A 23,031-nucleotide genomic window follows, 5' to 3' on the forward strand; every position below is an offset into this window, starting at 1 on the left:
GGGCGGTGACAGAGGGAACCCTTTGAGTGAGACACCTTGTTTGCATCCGGAGCCCTTTTGAGGCCGCTGGGCCGGCGGGTGACTTCCGGGCTGGGCCGGCGGCGCGGAGCAGGTACCGGCGGGGCGTGGAGGGGGCAGCGGTGAGGGTGAGGGGGGTGAGGATGGTGGTGGCCCCGCCAGTGGCCTTGGTAGTCGGGGGTGAGGGCCGAATTCGCGTGTGGGAAGCGGCAACGGCTGCGGTGCCGGGGTGAGGGGGGAAGAAGCGGTGCTCGGTGCCCGCTCCGCCCCCGGGAGCGCTCCCGGCCCCCGCGTGGGCACCGGCGGGCCCTTGGCGGGCCTGTGGTGGTCTGTCTTCAGGGGTGATGTCTCTGCTTTAACGGGCACGGGGAAATCACTCGCGTGGAGAGGAAAGAAAACTGGAAGTTCACGGGGAAATCGCTCGCCTGGAAAGGAAAAACTAGAAGTTGTGTGGGTTTCCCTGTTGGCTCGGCGCCTTGTGAACGGTACCGTCCATCAGTTCACAGTCTGGTTACGGCACGTTCCCGATTGGCCCCGCCAGTGGCCTTGGTAGTCGGGGGTGAGGGCCGAATTCGCGTGTGGGAAGCGGCAACGGCTGCGGTGCCGGGGTGAGGGGGGAAGAAGCGGTGCTCGGTGCCCGCTCCGCCCCCGGGAGCGCTCCCGGCCCCCGCGTGGGCACCGGCGGGCCCTTGGCGGGCCTGTGGTGGTCTGTCTTCAGGGGTGATGTCTCTGCTTTAACGGGCACGGGGAAATCACTCGCGTGGAGAGGAAAGAAAACTGGAAGTTCTGTGGGTTTCCCTGTTGGCTCGGTGCCTTGTGAACGGTACCGTCCATCGGTTCACAGTCTGGTTACGGCACGTTCCCGATGAAGTGCGTTTTGGGGGTTTCCCCCCCCCATATTTTTCTATAGTTAGCATGAGAAACTCGGGGGTGGTGTTGCTTTGAAACAGAAGTTGAATGGGAAGTCTTAAGATGGCAGAGTTGCTTTGGTTTTACAAAAATACTGAGGCTTAGGGGTGATGTGTGTGATGGGACGGATTTGTGTTTGTTAGCCACATTTCTTTCCAATATCTTTTTTTTTTTTTTTTTAATCTGGTGTGTATAAAACACTGTTTTGCACTTACCTCTGAATCTCGGCTTATTTCTTTTTTTTTTTTTTCTTGTTACAAGAAATAAAGTAACTTTGAAAGTCTAACCCCATCCACTTGCGTATCTTTCTTTATAGCTTTCCACCAGCGGTCAATTTCTTACTGCATGTGTCCTTTGAACACTATGTGTTTTGGTTGAGGCGTGTTTCCAGCACTGCAATACAAATAGTAACCACTTGTTGCAATTACTGAAGTGCAGTCCTTTAAAGTTACTGTATATTTGATAAGAGGTTTCAGTTTGTGGCTATAAATTTCAATTTACTGTTTTTTTAATTGAATTGCTAAGTTTTTATGAAACACTATCTCATTAATTTTTGCTTGACACTGTTTAAGTGAAATGCTGTTTTGATAAATGAAACTGTATGATTAAAAAAAGAATTTTTCCTTGTTCTTAGTTGCTGTGGCTTATAGCTGTCCTAAATTTCAGATAAAGATAAAATGTCCTCTAGAGGGAGATCTTGATGCTTTTATGTGCTAAAATGTTAGTTACCTTGTTCCAGTTAAATGTCTCGATCACTTGTCTTGGAAAGGATCTGTGATGATGAATGTGTACATCTTAATAGGAATTCTGGAGCTGTACTTGGAAATTTCATTATAGAATACAGACCATGGCCTGTAGCATAGGTTAAATGAAACATGCTTGTTTTGATTCAAAAAGCTCTAATTCTGAAGTTAAACGAGTAATCTTTACAGGTTCCAGTGTAGTAGTATTTGTAGGACCTACATTTGTGGCATTAATTCTGCAAATGCTTATGTAGATACTGACCTTCATACAGCATTCCCATTTTAATCATGATGTGTTTGGGGGCAGCTTCTTCACTGACAGAAACCAAGAATTTCAGCAGCTGCTCTGAAAGTGCTATGGGTTAAATCACTTCAGCATGATGAGTGCTAGCAGCTGGGCAAGGACACAAAGCAGAAATAAAATGTCCCATTTAATTAGTCTTAGCAATTGAAGGATAGCAGTACTTTTTGACTGCAAACAGCAGTGGCTGAAAGATTATTTTTGCAGGCACATCAATTGTTTGAGTGTAGTTAACCCTATATTCCACATGCTCTCCAAATGTTTGGAAGAAGGTTGGTGGGATCATTGTGGTGGTGAGTTATTCGGCATGTTACATACTCAGTTACAATCTCAGCATGAGATTTCTTTCTCACAGACACTTTGAAAAAGTTTATTCCACAGTAAACAAGGCATCTATGCTCTTATTTTTCTGTCTGTAAATGCAAACAGTGAATTCAGTGTAGCTTCTAGCATAAGGCAGTTCTGTAAAGCTAAAGGCTGTTTGGAACTTGCTCTGTGGATATAGTTGGAAAATTTCCCCATGCTACAAGACTGCTGAATGAGTCAAAAATGCACTTTTTTTAGTTGCTAGTTGAACCCCTTCAAACTTCTTTCAAGTCATCTGTACCATTAAGAAATAGATATTAGACTGACTCCAAAATAGCTGTAGTATTTGTATTCTTATAAATGTGCATACCAAACCACTTCATAATTAATTGCCCTCTTGTGTGTGTGTGGGGTAAGTGCTACTGCAAGTAAGGTTAAAGTCATTTGCAGTACTTATGTTGCAAGTTTGTTTTCCTTTTCATACTCATTTTCATTGTTTTGTGGTATGCAAATGCGTCTCTGCAATGCATTAAAAATGTATGCCAAGTGCTTGGAGGCAAATGGTGTTGCATAATTGAATGTGAGGATGTTTTATAATAAAGGAGTAAATTCCATTAATAAACAGGAGTAAAAGTTACGTTTTTTTTTTTTGTTAAGAAAAGTGTATTTATTTCCTGAAGTTACTCAAATTGTAGACTCTGTAATACATTGTGCTCTGAATAATCAATTCTCTATTGTAGATCATCACTTTTGAGGATTCCAGCACTAAGGTTTTGGGAGTCTGCTGTGTCTGGCCATAATGAGTTCGTCACTGGTTGCTTATGATGATTCAGACTCTGAGACAGAAACTGAAAAAACTGAAGTCCCCAATACTTCTAGCAGCGGAACAAGCTTTCCAAGTTCTTCTGTGAATCCTGTTCAGTACTTTGCACCTGGTAGTTTGGGTACGAAATCTACATATGAAATGCATCCTACTGAGAACACTGACAGTTCTGGCACAAGCAGGGTTTGTGAAGATGCCCCCAAGCATTACGCACAGAATAATAGCCCTGATTTGACATCTTATTGTAGGAGAGTATACTCAGGCTGTACTGCTTTATCTATGTCCTACAAAAACTATGAACAGACATCGAGCTCTTCAACAAACTCTGGAAATGGTGTTTCCCAGAAGAGAATACATAAAGACAGTACCACTGCCATAAAAGGAATCAGACCCTATATCCCTAAAAGACTGCGTCAAGAAAATTCCAGTGTGCCTGAAAATAAAGAATCCGATCAGAGAGATAGCTCAGTTTGTGATGTTAAGCTGGGCGTATCAGGAGAGCAGACTTTGAGAAAGACCTCTGAATTAATTAAGCCGTATTTGGGATCCAAATATAAATTAACTGAAGTCCCCAAAAGTTTAGTATTTCACATGTCTAAACACAGCGGCCCGGTTAATGAAATCCAGTGGTGTCCTGTACGAGAACAAAGCCACTTGCTTCTCTCGGCTTCTATGGATAAAACAGTCAAGGTAATGTAAAGCAAGATGCTTTGTGGACCAGTCATCCAACTTAAAAAAATACTGTATTGAATAATGATCTTCTGGGAATAACATCCCTGCTTGTGTGTATTTGACAGTTCCAAAGTATTCATGGAGGAGATGCTTTGCAGTACAAGACTCTATTATGAACTTGCAGCCTAATCCTTCACTGTACCTACAGTCAGTTCTGTTATTTTGGAATGTGGGTGGTGGGGTTTTTTTCATGTTAGACATATCAGTGTTTTAGATCTTAACTGAAGAAGTTAGATTTCTACTAGGTCATCTCTCATAATCTGTATTAATGTTAAGTTTTCATTATTTCCTACTTCTTAATGTCACAGTGGCCACTCTGGTCTGGATACAGATTCTGCCTTAAGTCATCAAACAACTGACTACCACCACTGGAATAGTATTTTAAGGAACTTTACCTTTCTGAGAGGCTAAAGTGATTACTGCTGGAGGAGAGATGTCAGGTCAGATGGATTTTTCATCTGAACCAGTGTGGCAGGTCCTGCATCCCAGGAAGGTGTCCTGTCATGGTCTCAGGAGCCTTCCCACTTTACGTTTGTTTCAAGGGTTATTTGCTCAGTACATAAAGTGTGTTTTCCTTCTAGCTTTATTCAATTCGGCTTCAGTTCTTTGCTTGTAAATTTAGTCAGACCAATGAATCTTACTTTTATATTACCAATGCATAATAAAAATATTGCATGTGTATGCTTTCCCAGATGTAGAGCTAATGCCACCTCTGGGTTAAAGTAATAGTCTTCCAAAGTGGGTTTGCACAGGAACAGAGTTTTGATCAGAGCACAGAGAAAGTGTCCTTTTTTGTGGAAGGCATGCTTTATTGTATTTAATTTAGGGCTTTAAGTAAATCTTACTAAGAAAAGAGGCAAGAAGAACACTGTTTGTAATGGCATACTTCTAAAACCAAAGGAGAGGAGGGAAACTTGAGTTCTGATTTCATGTAGGAAAAAAATTCTTAAATTATCTTATTAAAATTAAGATTGATTTATTTATTTTTAAGTCTTTTGCTGCTTAATTTGTAGTGGAGCATTCAGTTTCATTTAGCTTGGCTTTTCTGTGATTTTTCTTATCTTGGGTCTTTTTTTTTTTTCTTTCCTCTTTATCCAAATTTGCCAGGGGCCCTGTGAAATATGTGCTGACTTTGCATCTTTGAAGCAGTGGTGTTCTTGAATCTTGGACAGAGTTTTTGTTTTTTTCTCCTTAATGTCTCTTAAAGCACTGGTGCTCACAGAAGAGAAAACCCCAGATTTATAGTACAAATAAAATTTACTCTTCTCAGTTGCTTGTCTTCTGTTCTCTTAAGTCACAATAACTTCACTGGTTCTGTAGCCAGCATAACCTATCAGACCATCAAAGTCTGAATACTTTGAACTGTGGGTAATTCCTCCTTCATCTTTTCAAAGCTCTTTTAACATCTTTGTCTTAAAGATTAAGTGGAAGAAAAAAATCCCTTTGTTTTCTTTGCAAGTGTTCTTTAATATATTGAATAAGTTAAATCTTGGCTGCAGCTTGAAGGACAGGCTTCGAAGGAAAAGACCAAGATAAGCAAAAAGTGCTGATGGATGTTTTTAGTAAGCAGCAATTTAAATTTGGATTGTATAAAATTATATGCACCTCTGACTTCAATGTGTCTGAATGTGACTTTTTGCCTTAAAACTGTCACACCACACACTTAATGTTTGTTTACTATCCCAGAGCCTCATTTTGCTGATGAATGAAATTATGGACATGTTAAATTTGGTAAAACAATCCAAAATCAGAGCTGTTGTTGCAATGTAAAATAATTAAAAATTGGAAATAATAGCCTGTCTGTTTTGTTTTCGAAGCAGAAAGAAATATTAGTGGGTTGTTTTTTTTTTTTTTTTTTTTAAGCTGTTGTTGCAATGTAAAATAATTAAGAATTGGAAAGAATAGCCTGTCTGTTTTGTTTTTGAAGCAGAAAGAAATATTAGTGGTTTTTTTTTTTTTTTTCTGCAGCAGTGTTACTACCTCTGATTGGAAGCAGTCTTTAAAATTAAAGCTGTTTTTTGAAGAAATCAAATTGCTTAGGTGACCCAAGCGATGTAAATAGAATATGTTAATGTTGGCAACACTTCAGAGCATGCGACTCCAAAACATTAATAAAGTAATAATGCCAGTGTTACAAAGCATATTAAAACACACTTCCATATTTTTGGAAGGTAGCCTGTAGAGAAATACTTATGAATGCTTTTATTTCATAATGAAATGGAAACCCGTAGCGGTACGAGCAGCAGCAGCTCAGGTCTGCACCTTCACACAAGCACCTCTCGGGCCAGTAGAGGGCACGGTTAGATCAAGTATTGACTTGATGGCATGAAACTAATTTCTTCTAACTTTCTAGGGTCATGAGCCCATAAATCTCTAATGACTATGACAGCAGTAGTTTATCTTCTGGGGATTTTGTGGCTGTCTACTATTCCCTGAAGTTCTCCACTTTCTGATGTGAGCACAAAACAACTGATTCAAAATGCAGATGTAGGATGTAGATACTATTTTTTTTTCGATCTTGTACCTTCCCACAGCTTACCTTTGTTGTTGTTTTCTTCCAAAAACACCTGCTTGGATTTGCTAGTTTAAAATCCAGGCAGTGGAAGTGTGTTCTCTTTCCCTTTAATGGGAATATGCAGACACTGAGGATGTTTCCACTATTTACTTTGAACATCTGATTCGGATAAAACTCAAAGCGCAGTTAGAAGCCTGAAATCCCTGTGTGATCAGAGACAGTAGGCAATCCAGAGCTTTAAAACTCTGTGCTTTCAGTTAGTCATGTCAATAACTGGCTGAATATTTTTGTGTGTAAATATCTTGGATTCAATCCCCTACCTTCAGCCTCTGCATTAAGACATTTATATTTTGAGGAGTCAAATATTAGTGGAGATTTCTCAGAATTGAGATTTCTGGCTAAGCAGATCTGACTGACAGTGGTGGTTTAATTTATACTTAAATAAACTATCTATAGTTGTATGCATTTTTTTATAGTATTTAGCCGAAGAGTTTTGCATCTTTTATCTGTTCTTATGTGCTTAAGTATTTTCTTCTTAAATTTTTCATCACAAACGATGAATTTCCCTTTATGGGAAAGGATTTTCTTTTTTTATTTTGGTGTGGAGAAGGAAGAAATACTTGGTTTAGCTATCTTAATCTAATTTCTTTACTCCTATCTAAAGTACTATGACTAAATTGTCTAGATCTCACAGGGGTATTTCTAAAATGTATATATAGAACTGATTATGTGGTTTTGTACTTTTAAAGTGTATGTATCCTGTTTAAAACAGGGGAAAGGAACAGTCCTCCATTTGTGTTCTCCCAGATTAACCAATGTACATGATACCATCCTCTTTATGAATCAGTGTAAGTCACATTAAAATATTTACAAATAATGAGTTGATGTTTTCAGTTTCTGTTGATTGAAGAGTAGCCCAGTGTCAGGAAAGATCATCTGAAGCAGTTTGTGTATCTTGCAAATTTAGGAAGGAATAAAAGTATTTGTTCTTAGTTTTTTGTCTACGAGTGCATTTATAAAAAAAACCAAACAGTTATCAAGTGGTACAGTTGGAAAAAAAAATTAGTTATCAGCTCAGGGGTGTAATTTTCTAGAATAACATTTCTACCAGCAGATGGGTCCTCAGTATCCAAGAGAGGGATGGTAACTAAACTGTTCCTTTAAAGACTGGAAGATTTTAATGTTTGCCTCCATGTTGTGTGTCAAAAAAACAAAATTAAAAGTTTGCGCTTATGTTGCAAACCTTATAAGAAAACTTCGTAGAGACCTGAAGGTAAGACAGAACCTCATATGGGAAATGATATGTATTGCAGACTAATTAGCCACAGTTCTTCAAATCAGGATCGTTAATAGAAGAATATTTGTAAGGAATGGGAAAAAAAAAAAAGTTTAGATTAGGCTTTGGTAAGTCTTTTACTCTCTACTTTCTTAGGATTTTGAGCTTCCCCTTTGGAAAGCCTACTTTGGAAAGTAGCTGGAGAAAGGGGCAGGAAACCTGGTTCACATTAGGGAAAGTACGGTGGGGAGCTCTTACTGTGGCAGTGCTCTTCTTCACTATTACATTCTAACTGTATTATCAGTGGCTTATATTGCTAGTTTAAGTATATATTTTAAGGATTGTGAAACATAATTGTCTGAACTGATTAAATTTCCAAATTTCTTTGGATAATGTTTCTTTACCTTCTCCTTCAATAGCTCCTGTAAATGAAATTTAGGCTACTACTGCCACTTTTGGTTTTGCCTATTTAAACACCGAAATAGTGTTTGTGATTTTAAATCTCATCTAGTATTTTTTGCATAAATTTGGAGACTCAGCACTATTATTAAAAGTGCCTAGTTTCTGTAGTGTGGATATTTAACACTTTCTGAACATCAGACCTTGTTTAGGTATTTCTGGTTTAGAACCTCAAATATAGAAGCGAAAAATCACAAGTTACCATTGAACACAGCTGTTTACCTCAGGCAGCAGGGTAGATAAAAAGTTGTCTCTTGAAAGACATGTTTACCAATTGCAGAAACCACAGGACTGCATTCACATTGTTTGTGTCTTTTATTTGGAACACCTTGTAATTGCATAGAGTCACAGAGATGTAAACATTTTCACTACTTAATTCTGCTGGACTTAGCTTTTTAATAACTGTTGATAGCTTCAAGGCTCCCATACTGTTATTCTGTATTTCCTATTTTGTCTTAAATTAACTCAAGGTAACATCTTTATATAATCATCTGTAAACTTTTAATTCCCTGTTCCTGGTTTTCTATTTAGAGCATCACAGCAGGTATTCTGTTTGTTTCAAAGTATTTCTTAATTTTCAGCACTTTCGCCCTCCACTGATAAACAAGATCAAGAAAAGTATGTACTGTGATCCTTTGGTATGCAAAATATATATTAATAGCACTTTGATGGGATAACTTGTGTTGTAACTCATTCTTGGAAGCTTTTCTTATGCGTTTTGTTCCCTACTTACCTTGTTGAATTGTATCTTCATTTAGTCACAGCTGAACCCATACAAGGAAAGTAAAAGTTTTTAAAATTAGTTTAATAATGTTAGCCTGTTGGAACAGAGGTGTTGTCGACTTCTCCTGATTAAGAACTCAAGAACATCCATAGTGGTTCAGACTAAGGCTCTGTCTAGCCCAGTGGTTGGTCTTTAACAGGGTCCATAAGGAGATGCCTGGAGAAAAAGAACAAGTCAAAGTAAATTTTTAATCACAAACTACGAATTTCCCTCTATGGGAAAGGATTTTCTCTTTTTATTTTGGTGTGGAGATGGAAGAAATACTTGGTTTAGCTATCTTAATCTAATTTCTTTATTCCTATCTAAAGACTAAATTGTCTAGATCTCACAGGGGTATTTCTAAAATGTATATATAGAACTGATTATGTGGTTTTGTACTTTTAAAGTGTATGTATCCTGTTTAAAACAGGGGAAAGGAACAGTCCTCCATTTGTGTTCTCCCAGATTAACCAATGTACATGATACCATCCTCTTTATGAATCAGTGTAAGTCACATTAAAATATTTACAAATAATGAGTTGATGTTTTCAGTTTCTGTTGATTGAAGAGTAGCCCAGTGTCAGGAAAGATCATCTGAAGCAGTTTGTGTATCTTGCAAATTTAGGAAGGAATAAAAGTATTTGTTCTTAGTTTTTTGTCTACGAGTGCATTTATAAAAAAAACCAAACAGTTATCAAGTGGTACAGTTGGAAACTCCTATCTAAAGTACTATGACTAAATTGTCTAGATCTCACAGGGGTATTTCTAAAATGTATATATAGAACTGATTATGTGGTTTTGTACTTTTAAAGTGTATGTATCCTGTTTAAAACAGGGGAAAGGAACAGTCCTCCATTTGTGTTCTCCCAGATTAACCAATGTACATGATACCATCCTCTTTATGAATCAGTGTAAGTCACATTAAAATATTTACAAATAATGAGTTGATGTTTTCAGTTTCTGTTGATTGAAGAGTAGCCCAGTGTCAGGAAAGATCATCTGAAGCAGTTTGTGTATCTTGCAAATTTAGGAAGGAATAAAAGTATTTGTTCTTAGTTTTTTGTCTACGAGTGCATTTATAAAAAAAACCAAACAGTTATCAAGTGGTACAGTTGGAAAAAAAAATTAGTTATCAGCTCAGGGGTGTAATTTTCTAGAATAACATTTCTACCAGCAGATGGGTCCTCAGTATCCAAGAGAGGGATGGTAACTAAACTGTTCCTTTAAAGACTCCTCAGTATCTGAGAAAGGGATGGTAACTAAACTGTTCCTTTAAAGACTGGAAGATTTTAATGTTTGCCTCCATGTTGTGTGTCAAAAAACCAAAATTAAAAGTTTATGCTTATGTTGCAAACCTTATAAGAAAACTTCGTAGAGACCTGAAGGTAAGACAGAACCTCATATGGGAAATGATATGTATTGCAGACTAATTAGCCACAGTTCTTCAAATCAGGATCGTTAATAAAAGAATATTTGTAAGGAATGGGAAAAAAAAAAAGTTTAGATTAGGCTTTGGTAAGTCTTTTACTCTCTACTTTCTTAGGATTTTGAGCTTCCCCTTTGGAAAGCCTACTTTGGAAAGTAGCTGGAGAAAGGGGCAGGAAACCTGGTTCACATTAGGGAAAGTACGGTGGGGAGCTCTTACTGTGGCAGTGCTCTTCTTCACTATTACATTCTAACTGTATTATCAGTGGCTTATATTGCTAGTTTAAGTATATATTTTAAGGATTGTGAAACATAATTGTCTGAACTGATTAAATTTCCAAATTTCTTTGGATAATGTTTCTTTACCTTCTCCTTCAATAGCTCCTGTAAATGAAATTTAGGCTACTACTGCCACTTTTGGTTTTGCCTATTTAAACACTGAAATAGTGTTTGTGATTTTAAATCTCATCTAGTATTTTTTGCATAAATTTGGAGACTCAGCACTATTATTAAAAGTGCCTAGTTTCTGTAGTGTGGATATTTAACACTTTCTGAACATCAGACCTTGTTTAGGTATTTCTGGTTTAGAACCTCAAATATAGAAGCGAAAAATCACAAGTTACCATTGAACACAGCTGTTTACCTCAGGCAGCAGGGTAGATAAAAAGTTGTCTCTTGAAAGACATGTTTACCAATTGCAGAAACCACAGGACTGCATTCACATTGTTTGTGTCTTTTATTTGGAACACCTTGTAATTGCATAGAGTCACAGAGATGTAAACATTTTCACTACTTAATTCTGCTGGACTTAGCTTTTTAATAACTGTTGATAGCTTCAAGGCTCCCATACTGTTATTCTGTATTTCCTATTTTGTCTTAAATTAACTCAAGGTAACATCTTTATATAATCATCTGTAAACTTTTAATTCCCTGTTCCTGGTTTTCTATTTAGAGCATCACAGCAGGTATTCTGTTTGTTTCAAAGTATTTCTTAATTTTCAGCACTTTCGCCCTCCACTGATAAACAAGATCAAGAAAAGTATGTACTGTGATCCTTTGGTATGCAAAATATATATTAATAGCACTTTGATGGGATAACTTGTGTTGTAACTCATTCTTGGAAGCTTTTCTTATGCGTTTTGTTCCCTACTTACCTTGTTGAATTGTATCTTCATTTAGTCACAGCTGAACCCATACAAGGAAAGTAAAAGTTTTTAAAATTAGTTTAATAATGTTAGCCTGTTGGAACAGAGGTGTTGTCGACTTCTCCTGATTAAGAACTCAAGAACATCCATAGTGGTTCAGACTAAGGCTCTGTCTAGCCCAGTGGTTGGTCTTTAACAGGGTCCATAAGGAGATGCCTGGAGAAAAAGAACAAGTCAAAGTTTTTTAGTGGTCTTAAGTTCTCATCTGGTCTCTGCTTGTTTTCGGGTCAGGGGATTTCTGGGCTCTAAAGTAGTTCATCTTTGTAACTTGCTACATCAAGAGATCTCTTCCAGATACTTCTACAGTCTTATGATCATTGAATCTAGAGTGGTAAATTACTCACACTGGTCAAGTTTAATGTATGGATTTTGCTTCCTGGGGTGCATCAATACTACAAGAAATACCATTTATATTCATATTTTCAAAACCTTTTATTCTTTGGTGGTTGATTGTTCATCAGGAGATAGATAGCATCATAGTATATTCCAGGAATTAGTTAGCCTTGATCCTGTTGTATCAGACTGAGAGCGATGGAACATGATGGCCTTCATCCGTATCATGGGTGTAGCCCTGATGGGAGCAATGCAGATTCCCTAGATACTGCCATTACCCTGCTTTAGAGTAACAGACTCTGACGTTTCTGTTTTCAACCATTCTGCACGCAATTCTCTTGAAATAGGCAGTGTTTCTTGTTGTTCTGTCACACGCACGTCTGCTTATGAAGGAATGAATTTAAGCTGCTGGCATATTTCCTATAAATTCAGGCATAGCTGTCAGATGGCTATAGCCCCATTACTGCTAGGCTAGATTCAAACTCTTCACTAAGCACTATAAGGTATCGTGCTGCCCAAGTGTTGCAATTCTTAAATTCATTTTTAAAATCCAGTTGTGGCAATGCTCCTTTAACTCTAGCTGATGCATAAGATGAGAATTTGGGGAGTCGTCATATTTAATACATGTATTCCACTTTACCTGAAATGTTTTAAAAAAGATCTCTCTGATGTCGGTACACTTTTAATACTGTATTTTAAAAATAACAAGAAGTTCTCCCCATTATCTTGGAAGTGGCAAAAAAAATGCTCATATTCTGGAGATTGTGTGCTGCTTACCTAGACACGTGAACAAAGCATCCAAAAAAACGCTCATATTCTGGCGATTGTGTGCTGCTTACCTAGACACGTGAACAAAGCATTGTCATTTTCTTCTTAAGAGGCTATTGTGAAATACTGGAGCTGACTTTTCTTTACGATGCCTTGTTCTGACCTTCTTCTCTTGTCTATTTAGAACTATGTATATATTTTTTCCAAGGACTTTAAGATTGCTGATTATGAAGATGGAAGTACACTTTGATAGCTATATGCATAGTAATACCAATTTCCTGAGTGCTGGAAGGGCTTCTTTGTATACCTTGATCTTTTTCTAACAAAATTATTTCATACATTTCAATGAGAAGTATTCTTCGTAATGCCTTTTTTTTTTTTTTTTTTTTTTTTTTTGTAAGAAAAGGAACATCACGCAGGAAGGAATGTGCTTGACTGTCAATGAAAGCTCCTGACTGTGCTTATGCCTAGGTGATAATAGAGGTCAGGATGTAATAGCCAGCTCTCGCTCGGTTGTTCTGCAAAAACCATTAACACAAGCCAGTAAAGAAAAGTTCACGAGGGTGATGGATTTTGGTCCCTTCATCTCAAAGGTAGGTGTGGGTAAGGGTTGATCCACACTCGGAATGTGAACACCTAGATATGTTTAGAGAACATTGTTACACAGAGATGTATTTTTTTAATTATTTTCTTGTTTCCAGCAATGCTGTTGTCAAGGAAACAGAAATCCTTGTAATGCCTTTGTTCACTTTCTCGAAATCCACAGCTGGAGATGACTTGTATAGTTTTTATTATTTCTTAGTAGTTGACACACTCTTGTGCCTCAAAGGATTTTTTCAAAGGAGTTTGTTTCTTTGAGTATAAATAGCACCATCCTGATCTCTACACTGTTTGATAGACCATTTTTTTTTTTTCCTCCTTCACTAACAAGAACTAAATTCAGTGCTACTTTCGATTAGAATTTATCTTAACACTTGTGTGAAAACTGACATTTTTTAAAAAAAACAAAAACAAAGCAGGGGAGGGGCCAAAACCATGGTGAACCTGTCAGTTTCTGGGTTAGATTTTCAGTTCTGTAAGGGCATTAGTTTTTCTTTACACTTGGAAATGTTTCCTCAATTAGGATCCCCTGAAAGAATTTTAGAGTAGTACAGCAAGTGGTCTTGCAAAGCAATTTTGACTGCTTTATGGCCATTTTAGAGGATGTAGGTATGGGAGAGAAGCTGGAGATTTCATGCCGCAACTAATGTGCTTGTGGTTCCCTCAAAATTGGGAATTATTTAAAGAAAATTACAGAAAATAAAGTCAGAAAATTAAGTTCTTCCAATAGCAATAGAGTTAATGGAGCCTGGCTGTGTGTTGAGGCTGGCTGGCTGTCGAATCTCTTGAATTTCTCTTTCAGGGCTTCTGCAGTGTCTTTCCCTTTTGTTCAGCTGCTTAGCTTGATTAAATCATGAGGGGAAAATACTGAGTCCTCTGTGAAATTTGGTTTATATTGACCAATAGGTGCAAAGTGGCCACCGGTGAGATGCACAGGGTGTGTGGCTGTTCTGACAGTGTTATTTCACAAACCTTTCTTTCTGCAGAAATCCAGAATGATGGAGGGTAACTTTTGGATATCCTTAACAATGACGTTTAAGAAAGGATTCTGTTTCCTCATGTGACCTAAAAAGAATTGTGGTTATTTCTGTCATTACTTAGAGAAATATCAGGAATATTGTTTATCTGACTTTTTTCTTAGAAACCCATCTGTCCCGAATGGCTGAGTTCTGCACATGTTTTTTACTGAGAACTCTGTTCACCAAGTGTCTTTTAAACAGCAGAGAAATAAGCAACCTCGTCCTCCCTCCCAGTATAGCCAGCCTACTGGGAAGAAAAAGTTAGGGCTAGAGACGTCAAGGAAGTAGTTTCTCTAATGAAGCTTAAGTGATCATATCATAAATTAAGCCCTCCAAATATGCATGGGATCTCTGTGGGCAGCTGCTGTGGAGTCAAGCGTTACCTAAGATTGGAGAAATGTCTGGTGGTATTATCCCCCTCCTGGATGCTTCAGTAAGATTGCTGGTGAAAAAGTCAAGATTTTGGTGCTTGGAAAGAAAATGGAACTATAGTAGTTTTTAGTTCTGAAGTTCCTGTCATGCATTGTGGGAGTATCTCAATTTATTTAACAGTTGAGAAATTCTGAATATTTTTGCTGTTTAGGAATATAAATAACACCAGTCTCACTTTGCATCTTTTCTAGAAGTCTAGCTTTATAGATGCATCTCACATGCTGCTATGTATTAAAAAAAAAAATCTGCTAACAAAGCTACAAGATATCTTATGACTTAGATTCCTTACCTCTCTTGGTCTGTCGATGTTGTCAAGGAAACATGTTTTTGAGAAGCTTTGCTCTACTTTTTTAGGTTCTTTAGAGAGATTACTTGTGTAGGATTTAACCTGCATTGGGAGTAGAAACAATTTGCCTGAAGTTTCTATTCTTTTCAGTATGTTCATGTCCTTACTTTATTTTAAGCAGGTTTTATTTTTAACATGTGTGAAATAGCTTCATCTTTAAGGTCATAATATCAACGAATGTACCAAAGACTGCTGACATTTGATCTTTAGATGAAGCCTGCTAAAAAGAACTTTAATGACATTTTGCTATATACTTATGCTATAAAGACAACTGTTAGTTATAGATTCCTTTTAATTTAAAGGGGAAAGAAACATTAATAAACCCCTCGTTCTTCAGAGAAGTTGCTTCACTACTATGGAACTAATGGCTTATCGTCCTTTATCATACATATCATGTTTCATTGCAGTAATCCTCTCTCTTCAAAGAAAAAGTGTTTTGTGGCTGGTCTGGAGCTGCCTTTGATTTGTCTCCCAGTTTGTACGTGCTGGCTGACCCGCTGGTTAGGCTACTGTGACTGAGCTTTACTGTCAGTGTGCTGGTTGGGGCTTTTTATCTATTTAATTATTTTAAAATTTAAATAAAACTGCTGATGTTCTTCTAGGACACATCTAAAAAATGTAGTTATAGAGAATTCTACCTTTCTCAAATGTTTTAGTGGGGTAATGGATCAAAGATACTGGGCAAGACAGATAATAAAGACTGCACATGCTTGTATGTTGTGCTTGTGCTGACTGTGTAACACCTCGCTTTCTGAAGTCAGCTTTTGGAATTCATCCTTTTCCCTGCTCATCTTGTCTTTTTCCAGATTATACTTTCCTCATTAAAATAATTTTTCTCATTCTGAGCATTGTGACTAGTGGCTGGAATTGTATATTGTTATATACTGAGGAAGGGACACAGCTGGTTCTCTATGGAAAGGATGGCTATTGTGAATGCAGGTGGTTAGGGTTGACATAGTCTTTATAAACATGTTAAAGCTAGCACTGTGTTAACAATGCAAAAGAAATTAAAATTAATTAGGTAGTTCAATCTTACTCTGCTTGCTAGTATTGAAATAGTACTAGTTATGAATGTCCTCATCGCCAGCAAAACACATTGCTGCTTGACATAATTAATAGTTTATTTTCATAATTAAATACCTAGTTCTGCTCATGTTTAAAACTGGGTTATGTCACTGAAATCAGTGGGTTTAGGATTGCATCTATATTTTCCATAGCCAAGGACTTTTCATCTCTTTTTTTTTTTTCCTTGTTTTTCCTCCCCAGTTACTAAAGTTGTCAATAGCCTTGGGAACAATAAACAGTATATTTTTTAGTTGAAAGAATGAAAAGCTGAAAAGAAAATGTTACTTGCCCAGAAAATGTTACTTGCTGATAAAGGAATGCAAGATTCTTTAAAGCTCAAGTTTTCACATAGCTGTTCTAAATCACTAACTGTATGTTGCCCCTCAGAGTTAGATAATACTTCAGTCTACTTCTTAATATAAGAAAGCCACCTGGTTAATAGTGGGAATGGGACAGAATTTGTCTGTAAGCTTGGATGAGGTTATTTCTTACAGGTAGAAATCTGTCCTGAAGTGCAACAGTTGACCATTATCTTTAGGGCTGTGGCAGCAACATGTTCTCTGTGCTGGTGCAGAAGTGCTGCCAGCCCTGCTCCTGCTGACAGTGTCCCTGCCCACCTTGTGCTGATGGCTGGGTCAGGGGAGCTTGGCCGTACCTGTTGTCCCTGCTGGGTCAAGTTCTCCTGGTGGATAATGTGCAAGAATGAGACAGCTTAAATGGCTCCTTTTATTTTGTTGTGTTTGTGCTTATTTGTTATATTGACTGTAATAACAGAAGAGAGATGGTTATCTGATTTTATATATGTACATATATCAATGTAAAGCTGTAAAGCATGAGTGGTCTTAGCTGATTGACAATTTTCATAGAATCACAAATGGGTTGCTTATATTGACTGTAATAACAGAAGAGATGGTTATCTGATTTTATGTGTGTATGTATATCAATGTAAAGCTCTAAAGCACTAGTGGTCTTAGCTGACTGACAATTTTCATAGAATCACAAATGGGTTGGAAGGGACCTTTTAAGGTCATCTAGTCCACCCCCCCTCCAATAAGCAGGGACATGTTTAACTAGATCAGGTTGTTCAGAGCCTTATCAAGCCTGACCTTGAATGTCCTCAACGATGGTGCCTCCACAGTCTCTCTGGGCAACCTGTTCCAGTGTCTCACCACCCTAAGTGTAAACAACTTTTTCTGAATGTCTAATCTAAATCTACCCTACTCCAGTTTAACCATTGCCCCTCATCCTGTTGCTACATGCCTACTACCTCCCCAGCTTACTTTTAGCCCCCGCTTTTATATTAAAAAAAAAATAAAATCTTGAAGTACAGTACAAATAGGTATGTTTTGAATTTTGATAGCCACTGGTTACCTGAAGTTTAAGTAAAAAAAAAAAACCAAACATTGCAAAACAGTTGGTTAGTGTTGGTTTTCTCCCTCTTCAGAAATAAGCTGTAGGTCAACAGCAAATAGAATAGTTGCTAAGACTGCACGTATGTTCTGCACGATAGAACAGTGTTTCTTACTCTAGTAGTGGACGTTCAAAATCTGTGTTGTTCTGAACTCTCTCTCCAGTCCTTAGTTACCTGTAGGAGGTGAGGACAATTGAGACAATTTGCCTCGGAAGTGCTGTAAGCCTGAAATTGAGATGTTTCAGACTTATGAGGAATCCTCACTTTTTAATAGAGCATAAATGTATGTGATCTTGGGGAAGTGATTGATGCTAATGAACATGATACATAAAGGTGAAAGGAAAATCAGATTATTTAATAAATGGCTATAGTAATTCAGCTAATTATCTCCTGGGGAGTTGTAATACATTTGAAGTTCTCCGTTGCCTGCTGGTAAGATATTGATTACTTAAGTGTTTTTTGGACATGAATACTAAGTATTAGTAACCGCTACTGTGATTGTGCTTTTAGGTGGTCTGAACACGTTTATATCATTCTTAACATACTACTATTACACTGGGAAGTCAATAAGAAACTGCCAAATTTACAATTTCTTCTCCCATATAGGTTCAGCAGTAGAAAATTTAGTGTTTTTAAAGTAATTCTTAATAGCTACCTGTCATTATATATTGGTTTCTCTTGACGTACGTGAATATGTGTGTCAAACTGCTCTGCTTTAAGCATGTCATCCAACATATACCTAATATGTAATTTATGTGAAGTAAATTTTTATGCAATCTTTTTCTCAAGCCAAAATTTTAGGAAATATAGTGTACAGCTGGGATGGGTATATAAGTATCTTTGCTTTACTTGGTTTAGCTTTCTGCTAAAATAATTTTATGATTTTTCATATTATACAACAAACCATAGCTTAAATCACTAACTGATTTATAAGTGTATTGTAACTTCTTTTCATTTTTTTTTTTTACATTTTACAGGAACTTAACCATTTGAGGTACATCCACAGGGTTAGCCATAGAACAGTGATTAGTCACAAAACACTTAAAGTTTAACTGCAAAATAGGTGGAAATTCTTCCCTTTATGTTGGTGGGAAGTTACTTCTCTTGCACTGCCTGCCCAGCATGAATGTACAATTGCTATTTTGTAGGTAGAAAAAAACTAGTCATGTCCCTAACTTTTAGCCAGCTAAAGATGTGGTCTGTCTGAACATCTTCCTTAGAGTCAATGGCTTATGGACAATTTGTGATTTGCCTCAGACATGCTTATACCAGAATCTTTTTTCACAATAAAGAACACACTACATTAAAAGATGGCCATCAATGGCAGAAACACTTTGTTGTTTTGGATAGAATCGCTGATAAACAATGATTTTAAATATCCTTTACTGTGTACATACACTTATTTACAAATTGCATTTTTTGGTGAGATTTGCTTGTATTATAAAGGTTGCCTGTCTTCAGACTGAAAAATACTTTTTTTAATAGGTGATTCTCTTTTTTTTTTTTTCTTCTTTGTTTCTTTTTTCCTTCCTTCGTCAGCTTGCCTTATTATTCAGCATTTGGTAAGCACACCTCTTTTGCAGATAATGGGAATTTAGCTATAAAAAGATCGATTGGTATAGATGTCTAAAATATCAGATGAAGTCTCTGATCCTATGAATCTTACTGTTTGGCTTGATTTGCCTCAACTGTTCTTGTAACTCTAATTTGATATTTTGGCTGAGAATTTCTGATGTTTCATTTGGACTGCCTAATACATAAGGTGTTAAATTCTAGGCTCCTTTAGTACAAATCTCTGCAGTAATTCAGAGAATATTTAATTTGGATTTTAAAATGTTTCGAGAAAATAACGTGTAATCTACATGTTGGTGAGTTATGATGGTCTAATGCCATCAGAATGTCTCTGTAGAGTGGATGAATTCAGTTGAAAAAGATGTTTTAAATGTTGCTTCCCTCTTAATTTGCTGCAAATTCAGTGATGAACATCAGAAACATACATGTTTATTCCCCTGAAATGTCAAGAGGCATTATCTTCTCATACTTCCACAGTAGTAGGAGAACAATGCTAACATAGTTTTGATTCTTATTTATTCCTTCTATTCTGTGGTTGTATTGTTCCACAAAGCAGTACCCCTTGGAGAGTGCCCAGCTCCTTTGGGGAAGTTAAAATATGCCGTAGCTTTGAGAACATGGACCATAGTCATTGGACTTTCAAATAATGCCTGTTTGGAAGACCTGACTTGCGGTAGAGCTAACCTTTTCCATTTGGTTAAAGTTAGTGTAATGTAACCTCCCACTGTCCACTTTATTCTGCTGACCAATTTATATGGGAACAGAAGTAGCTTTCCAAAAGTAACTATTGCTGAATTTTGACTTTAAGAAAGTGTTTCTACAGTATTTTTGGTGTTCTTGCACAGAAAAAAGAGAGGAACAAGAAAGATCTATACTAAATTTTACTCCTCCACTGTATTTCTTTTTTTGGATAAGCCTAACCAGGTTGTTTTTTTTTTCTGAAACATGCCTTGAGTACTTGTTGGAGAACTACAGTTGTGGTTTTACTGACTAGTTTGGTTGAAGTTCATTTTTATCTGAACTTGCATCTTGAGTCGGAGTGCAGCAACATGGGCTTAATTCTCACTGTTGTTCATCTCCAGAGATTTTATAAACATTTTTGTCTTGCTTTCTCAGTCCGTTTACAGCTTAAGGTAACAGATATTGGAGGAGGTAGGTAGCATGTAGATCTCTTGAAGATGTTCTTCCCAAAGTTGGAATTGGGAGTCTGAGATGTATGTGCTCTTTGGGGTCAGGTACTCCCCTTTCGCTGATGAGGAAAGGACCAAGGGTTTCTTGGGGGTGACATCCTCCTGAGCGAAGTCCAGCTGGCTCCTGTCCTAAGCAGGGGGGTTAATGACCTGCAGCATGGAGTGTCTCATACCCTTCTCTGTTCTTGGGGCAGTCAGCATTGCCAGGGCTTGCGAGGCACCTTTGAAGCAGAACACTAAATGCACACTTACACAGCAAGGCAGCAGCAGAAACTGTCTTTTAGACAAGGTCAGGAGTTTCTTGGCACTACACCCTTTTTCAGAACATTTGATTTTTCTTTTTTTTAGAAAGATTTCACCTCATTTTCTCTCCAAACATAATTCTTGACAACTCAAGAGAGACTCTTTGGGTGTAGAATAAAACTGCTATTCAAACTGGGTTGAGAGATACAGACTAGTAGGACATCTTTATAACATACCGTTATTCACAGTTATTTTTACTGATTAAAAATCCTCTGTGTCAAATAAATGGAGAGCAATAGAGTAAGCTTAATACTTTGTAGCTTAGAATGTTGCCTATATGTTTCTTCTCTATCTTATTATTCATTATTCTAGTGGAAAGAGACTTTCTTTACTCTTAGAAGAATAAAGGATAAAATACCAAGGCATGACTGTTTTGACACCCTGTTCTTGGGGTCAGGTTTTCCCTATTTTAGGATTTATTTCTCCAGGAAGCCTTGATCAAGACTAGGATAAGTGTTGATGATCAAAGCCTCCTTCCTTCTCTGAAGACAAGAATGGTTATACCTTTTTTTCCCAACAGAATCATGTCTGCATTTTCTGATTTTTCATGTTTTTGCGTTATGCACTGTATTTCATGCCTGTAGTTTGGATGAATTTTTCTTTTTGTAATGAATTTGACTTAGCTGTAAACAAGTTGGAAGAAAATACAAACCTAACGTGGATAGTATCCTTAGCATGTACCTTAATAGGATTACCCTGGCTTGATGATGAATAGTTTAAAACAAGTATCCCTTGTGTCAGTCTTGTGATCCTGAGTTCAATTAAGGAAGCTCAGTCATTTTTGTTCTGGTTTCCATCTGATGGTGTGAAGAATTTATTTTTAACTGTCTCTTCTGAGAAAACAATCAGAATTAGTGTTTTGTTGGTTTTGGTTTTTTTCCTTAGCTTTTACCTGAAGGAGAGTTTCTTAACAAAAGCCATGTACTTGCATTTGAACACATATCCCTATATTAGGAGGTAAGCAAAGGTATCCAATTTTCCTGAGCAACAAAATACTTGATTACAGGTCTAATGATAGTTTAAGAGGTGTTTTCAGATGTGCTGAAATCAAGGACTTGAAGCAGATGAACTTAATTATCTTTGTGAATATTCACAATCACATTATGTGCTTTAAATGTCACATTTGGAAATAGTGCCTCATTGCTAGTTAATTAACAATAATTACTCAAGGTAGTACTTATGTTTCTAGAATTTCTTACCCACTGTGAAAAAATGTGCTTTGCTTCTAAAGGTTCAGCAGTATAAAACACAGATGTTACTTAACTCATTCTTGAAGTGTTACCGTTGCTTAGACCCTCTGTTCCTTTTATTTCTAGCGTTGCTGCGTGGAGTCAGTTATTCCATTCCATACAGTGTACACCTGAACAGTGAACATCTGAACCATACCCTATACTATATTTTTTTCTTTTTAAAAAAAGCGAGGGGTCAATTTATTATTTTTTTCTTTAGGAGAATAAGGAGAGAAAAGCAGTAGCAAATTAGACTGGCAGTCTAGATCCATCATGAGGTGTTACCAAGGTGTGTTGACATCTTCAGCTAAAGAAATACGGCTTATGATAATACCAGAAGGGTTTTTTCAGTCACAGCAACTATGGTCAGTGTGTTTTCCTCTCTGCAAGGATGGCTTTTCTTGACAAAGAGCATTATACGACCCAAGATAGCTTATACTGCAATTGGAAAAAGCCCTCATAGATGCTAGAAAATCCTCCCTATGTTCTAGTTTCCAGTTTCCTTCTTCCATCGCTCTTCTCTGTCTTTCCTGTAGAAACTTAATTGAAATATCAAAGGATTCCATTCAAGTTTTTTCCATTAAAAAATAAATCTTTCTTCAACAATGATAGTCTCCTTGTTTGCACCAGCACGCTAAATGTGCTTGTGTGTATATATTAAAATTTATATATATTTTTGTATATATAAAGAGCTTTAACAGAGAACTTCTATTGTCAGTTAGTTGTACTTACCAAGTGGATATTCTCTGCCTGCACACTTCATTCACCTGTGTGAATGAGGTGTCCATTGAAATCCTGGTAATAACGTGTAACTAATATTTCATAATAATATTTTTTTTGTAAAGTACATTAAATGCTTTATTGTAAAGTTTTTAATTTATGACAGCACTTGCAACATGCTAAACAGATGTTTTAATTCTCAGACATCAATTTAAAGCTAATTCAGAGAACAGCAAGAAAAGCTACTAAATTTTAGAAACAGTCATGAAGATTAATTAAACTAATTATCTGTGCTTTGTGCAGTGGGAGTGGAGATAACTGCAGGTACATGAAAGCATAACCAAGGAAGTGATGAATATTGTTTGGAGTGGTAAAAGTATTTTAGTGATGGCAACACAGATGGAGAAGCAGCTGAGTGATAGGAAGCCAAAATAATAAATGAATGCGATTGTGGAAGGGACTCCAATGTGTTATGTGCAAATAGTGTTGGAAATGGTAAGCACTTCATTAGGGAGACTTCCCAGTAGTAATTTTTCAGTTGTAGAATGACTTGGGGGGGGGGGGGGGG

At 37.2% G+C, this 23,031-nt stretch overlaps 1 protein-coding gene across 3 annotated transcripts in view; it reads left to right on the top strand.

Moving 5' to 3' along the window:
* Positions 1 to 48: 48 nt before the first annotated feature.
* The window catches only part of WDR25 (WD repeat domain 25), a 71,138-nt gene continuing 48,155 nt past the window's right edge, over positions 49 to 23,031 (top strand). Inside the window, exons 1-2 of one of the 3 annotated variants that reach the window (XM_014957616.1) lie at positions 49 to 112; positions 3,018 to 3,790. In XM_014957616.1, coding sequence (XP_014813102.1) covers positions 3,077 to 3,790 — 714 coding nt within the window. In that variant the 5' untranslated portion in view covers positions 49 to 112; positions 3,018 to 3,076. Of the gene's footprint in view, positions 113 to 472; positions 504 to 753; positions 889 to 3,017; positions 3,791 to 23,031 lie in introns of those variants that run through there. The other 2 variants (XM_014957618.1, XM_014957617.1) reach the window with 2 other exon arrangements.

This window comes from Calidris pugnax, unplaced genomic scaffold (genome assembly GCF_001431845.1).
Source record: "Calidris pugnax isolate Ruff unplaced genomic scaffold, ASM143184v1 scaffold211, whole genome shotgun sequence".
Taxonomy (NCBI): Eukaryota; Metazoa; Chordata; class Aves; order Charadriiformes; family Scolopacidae; genus Calidris; species Calidris pugnax.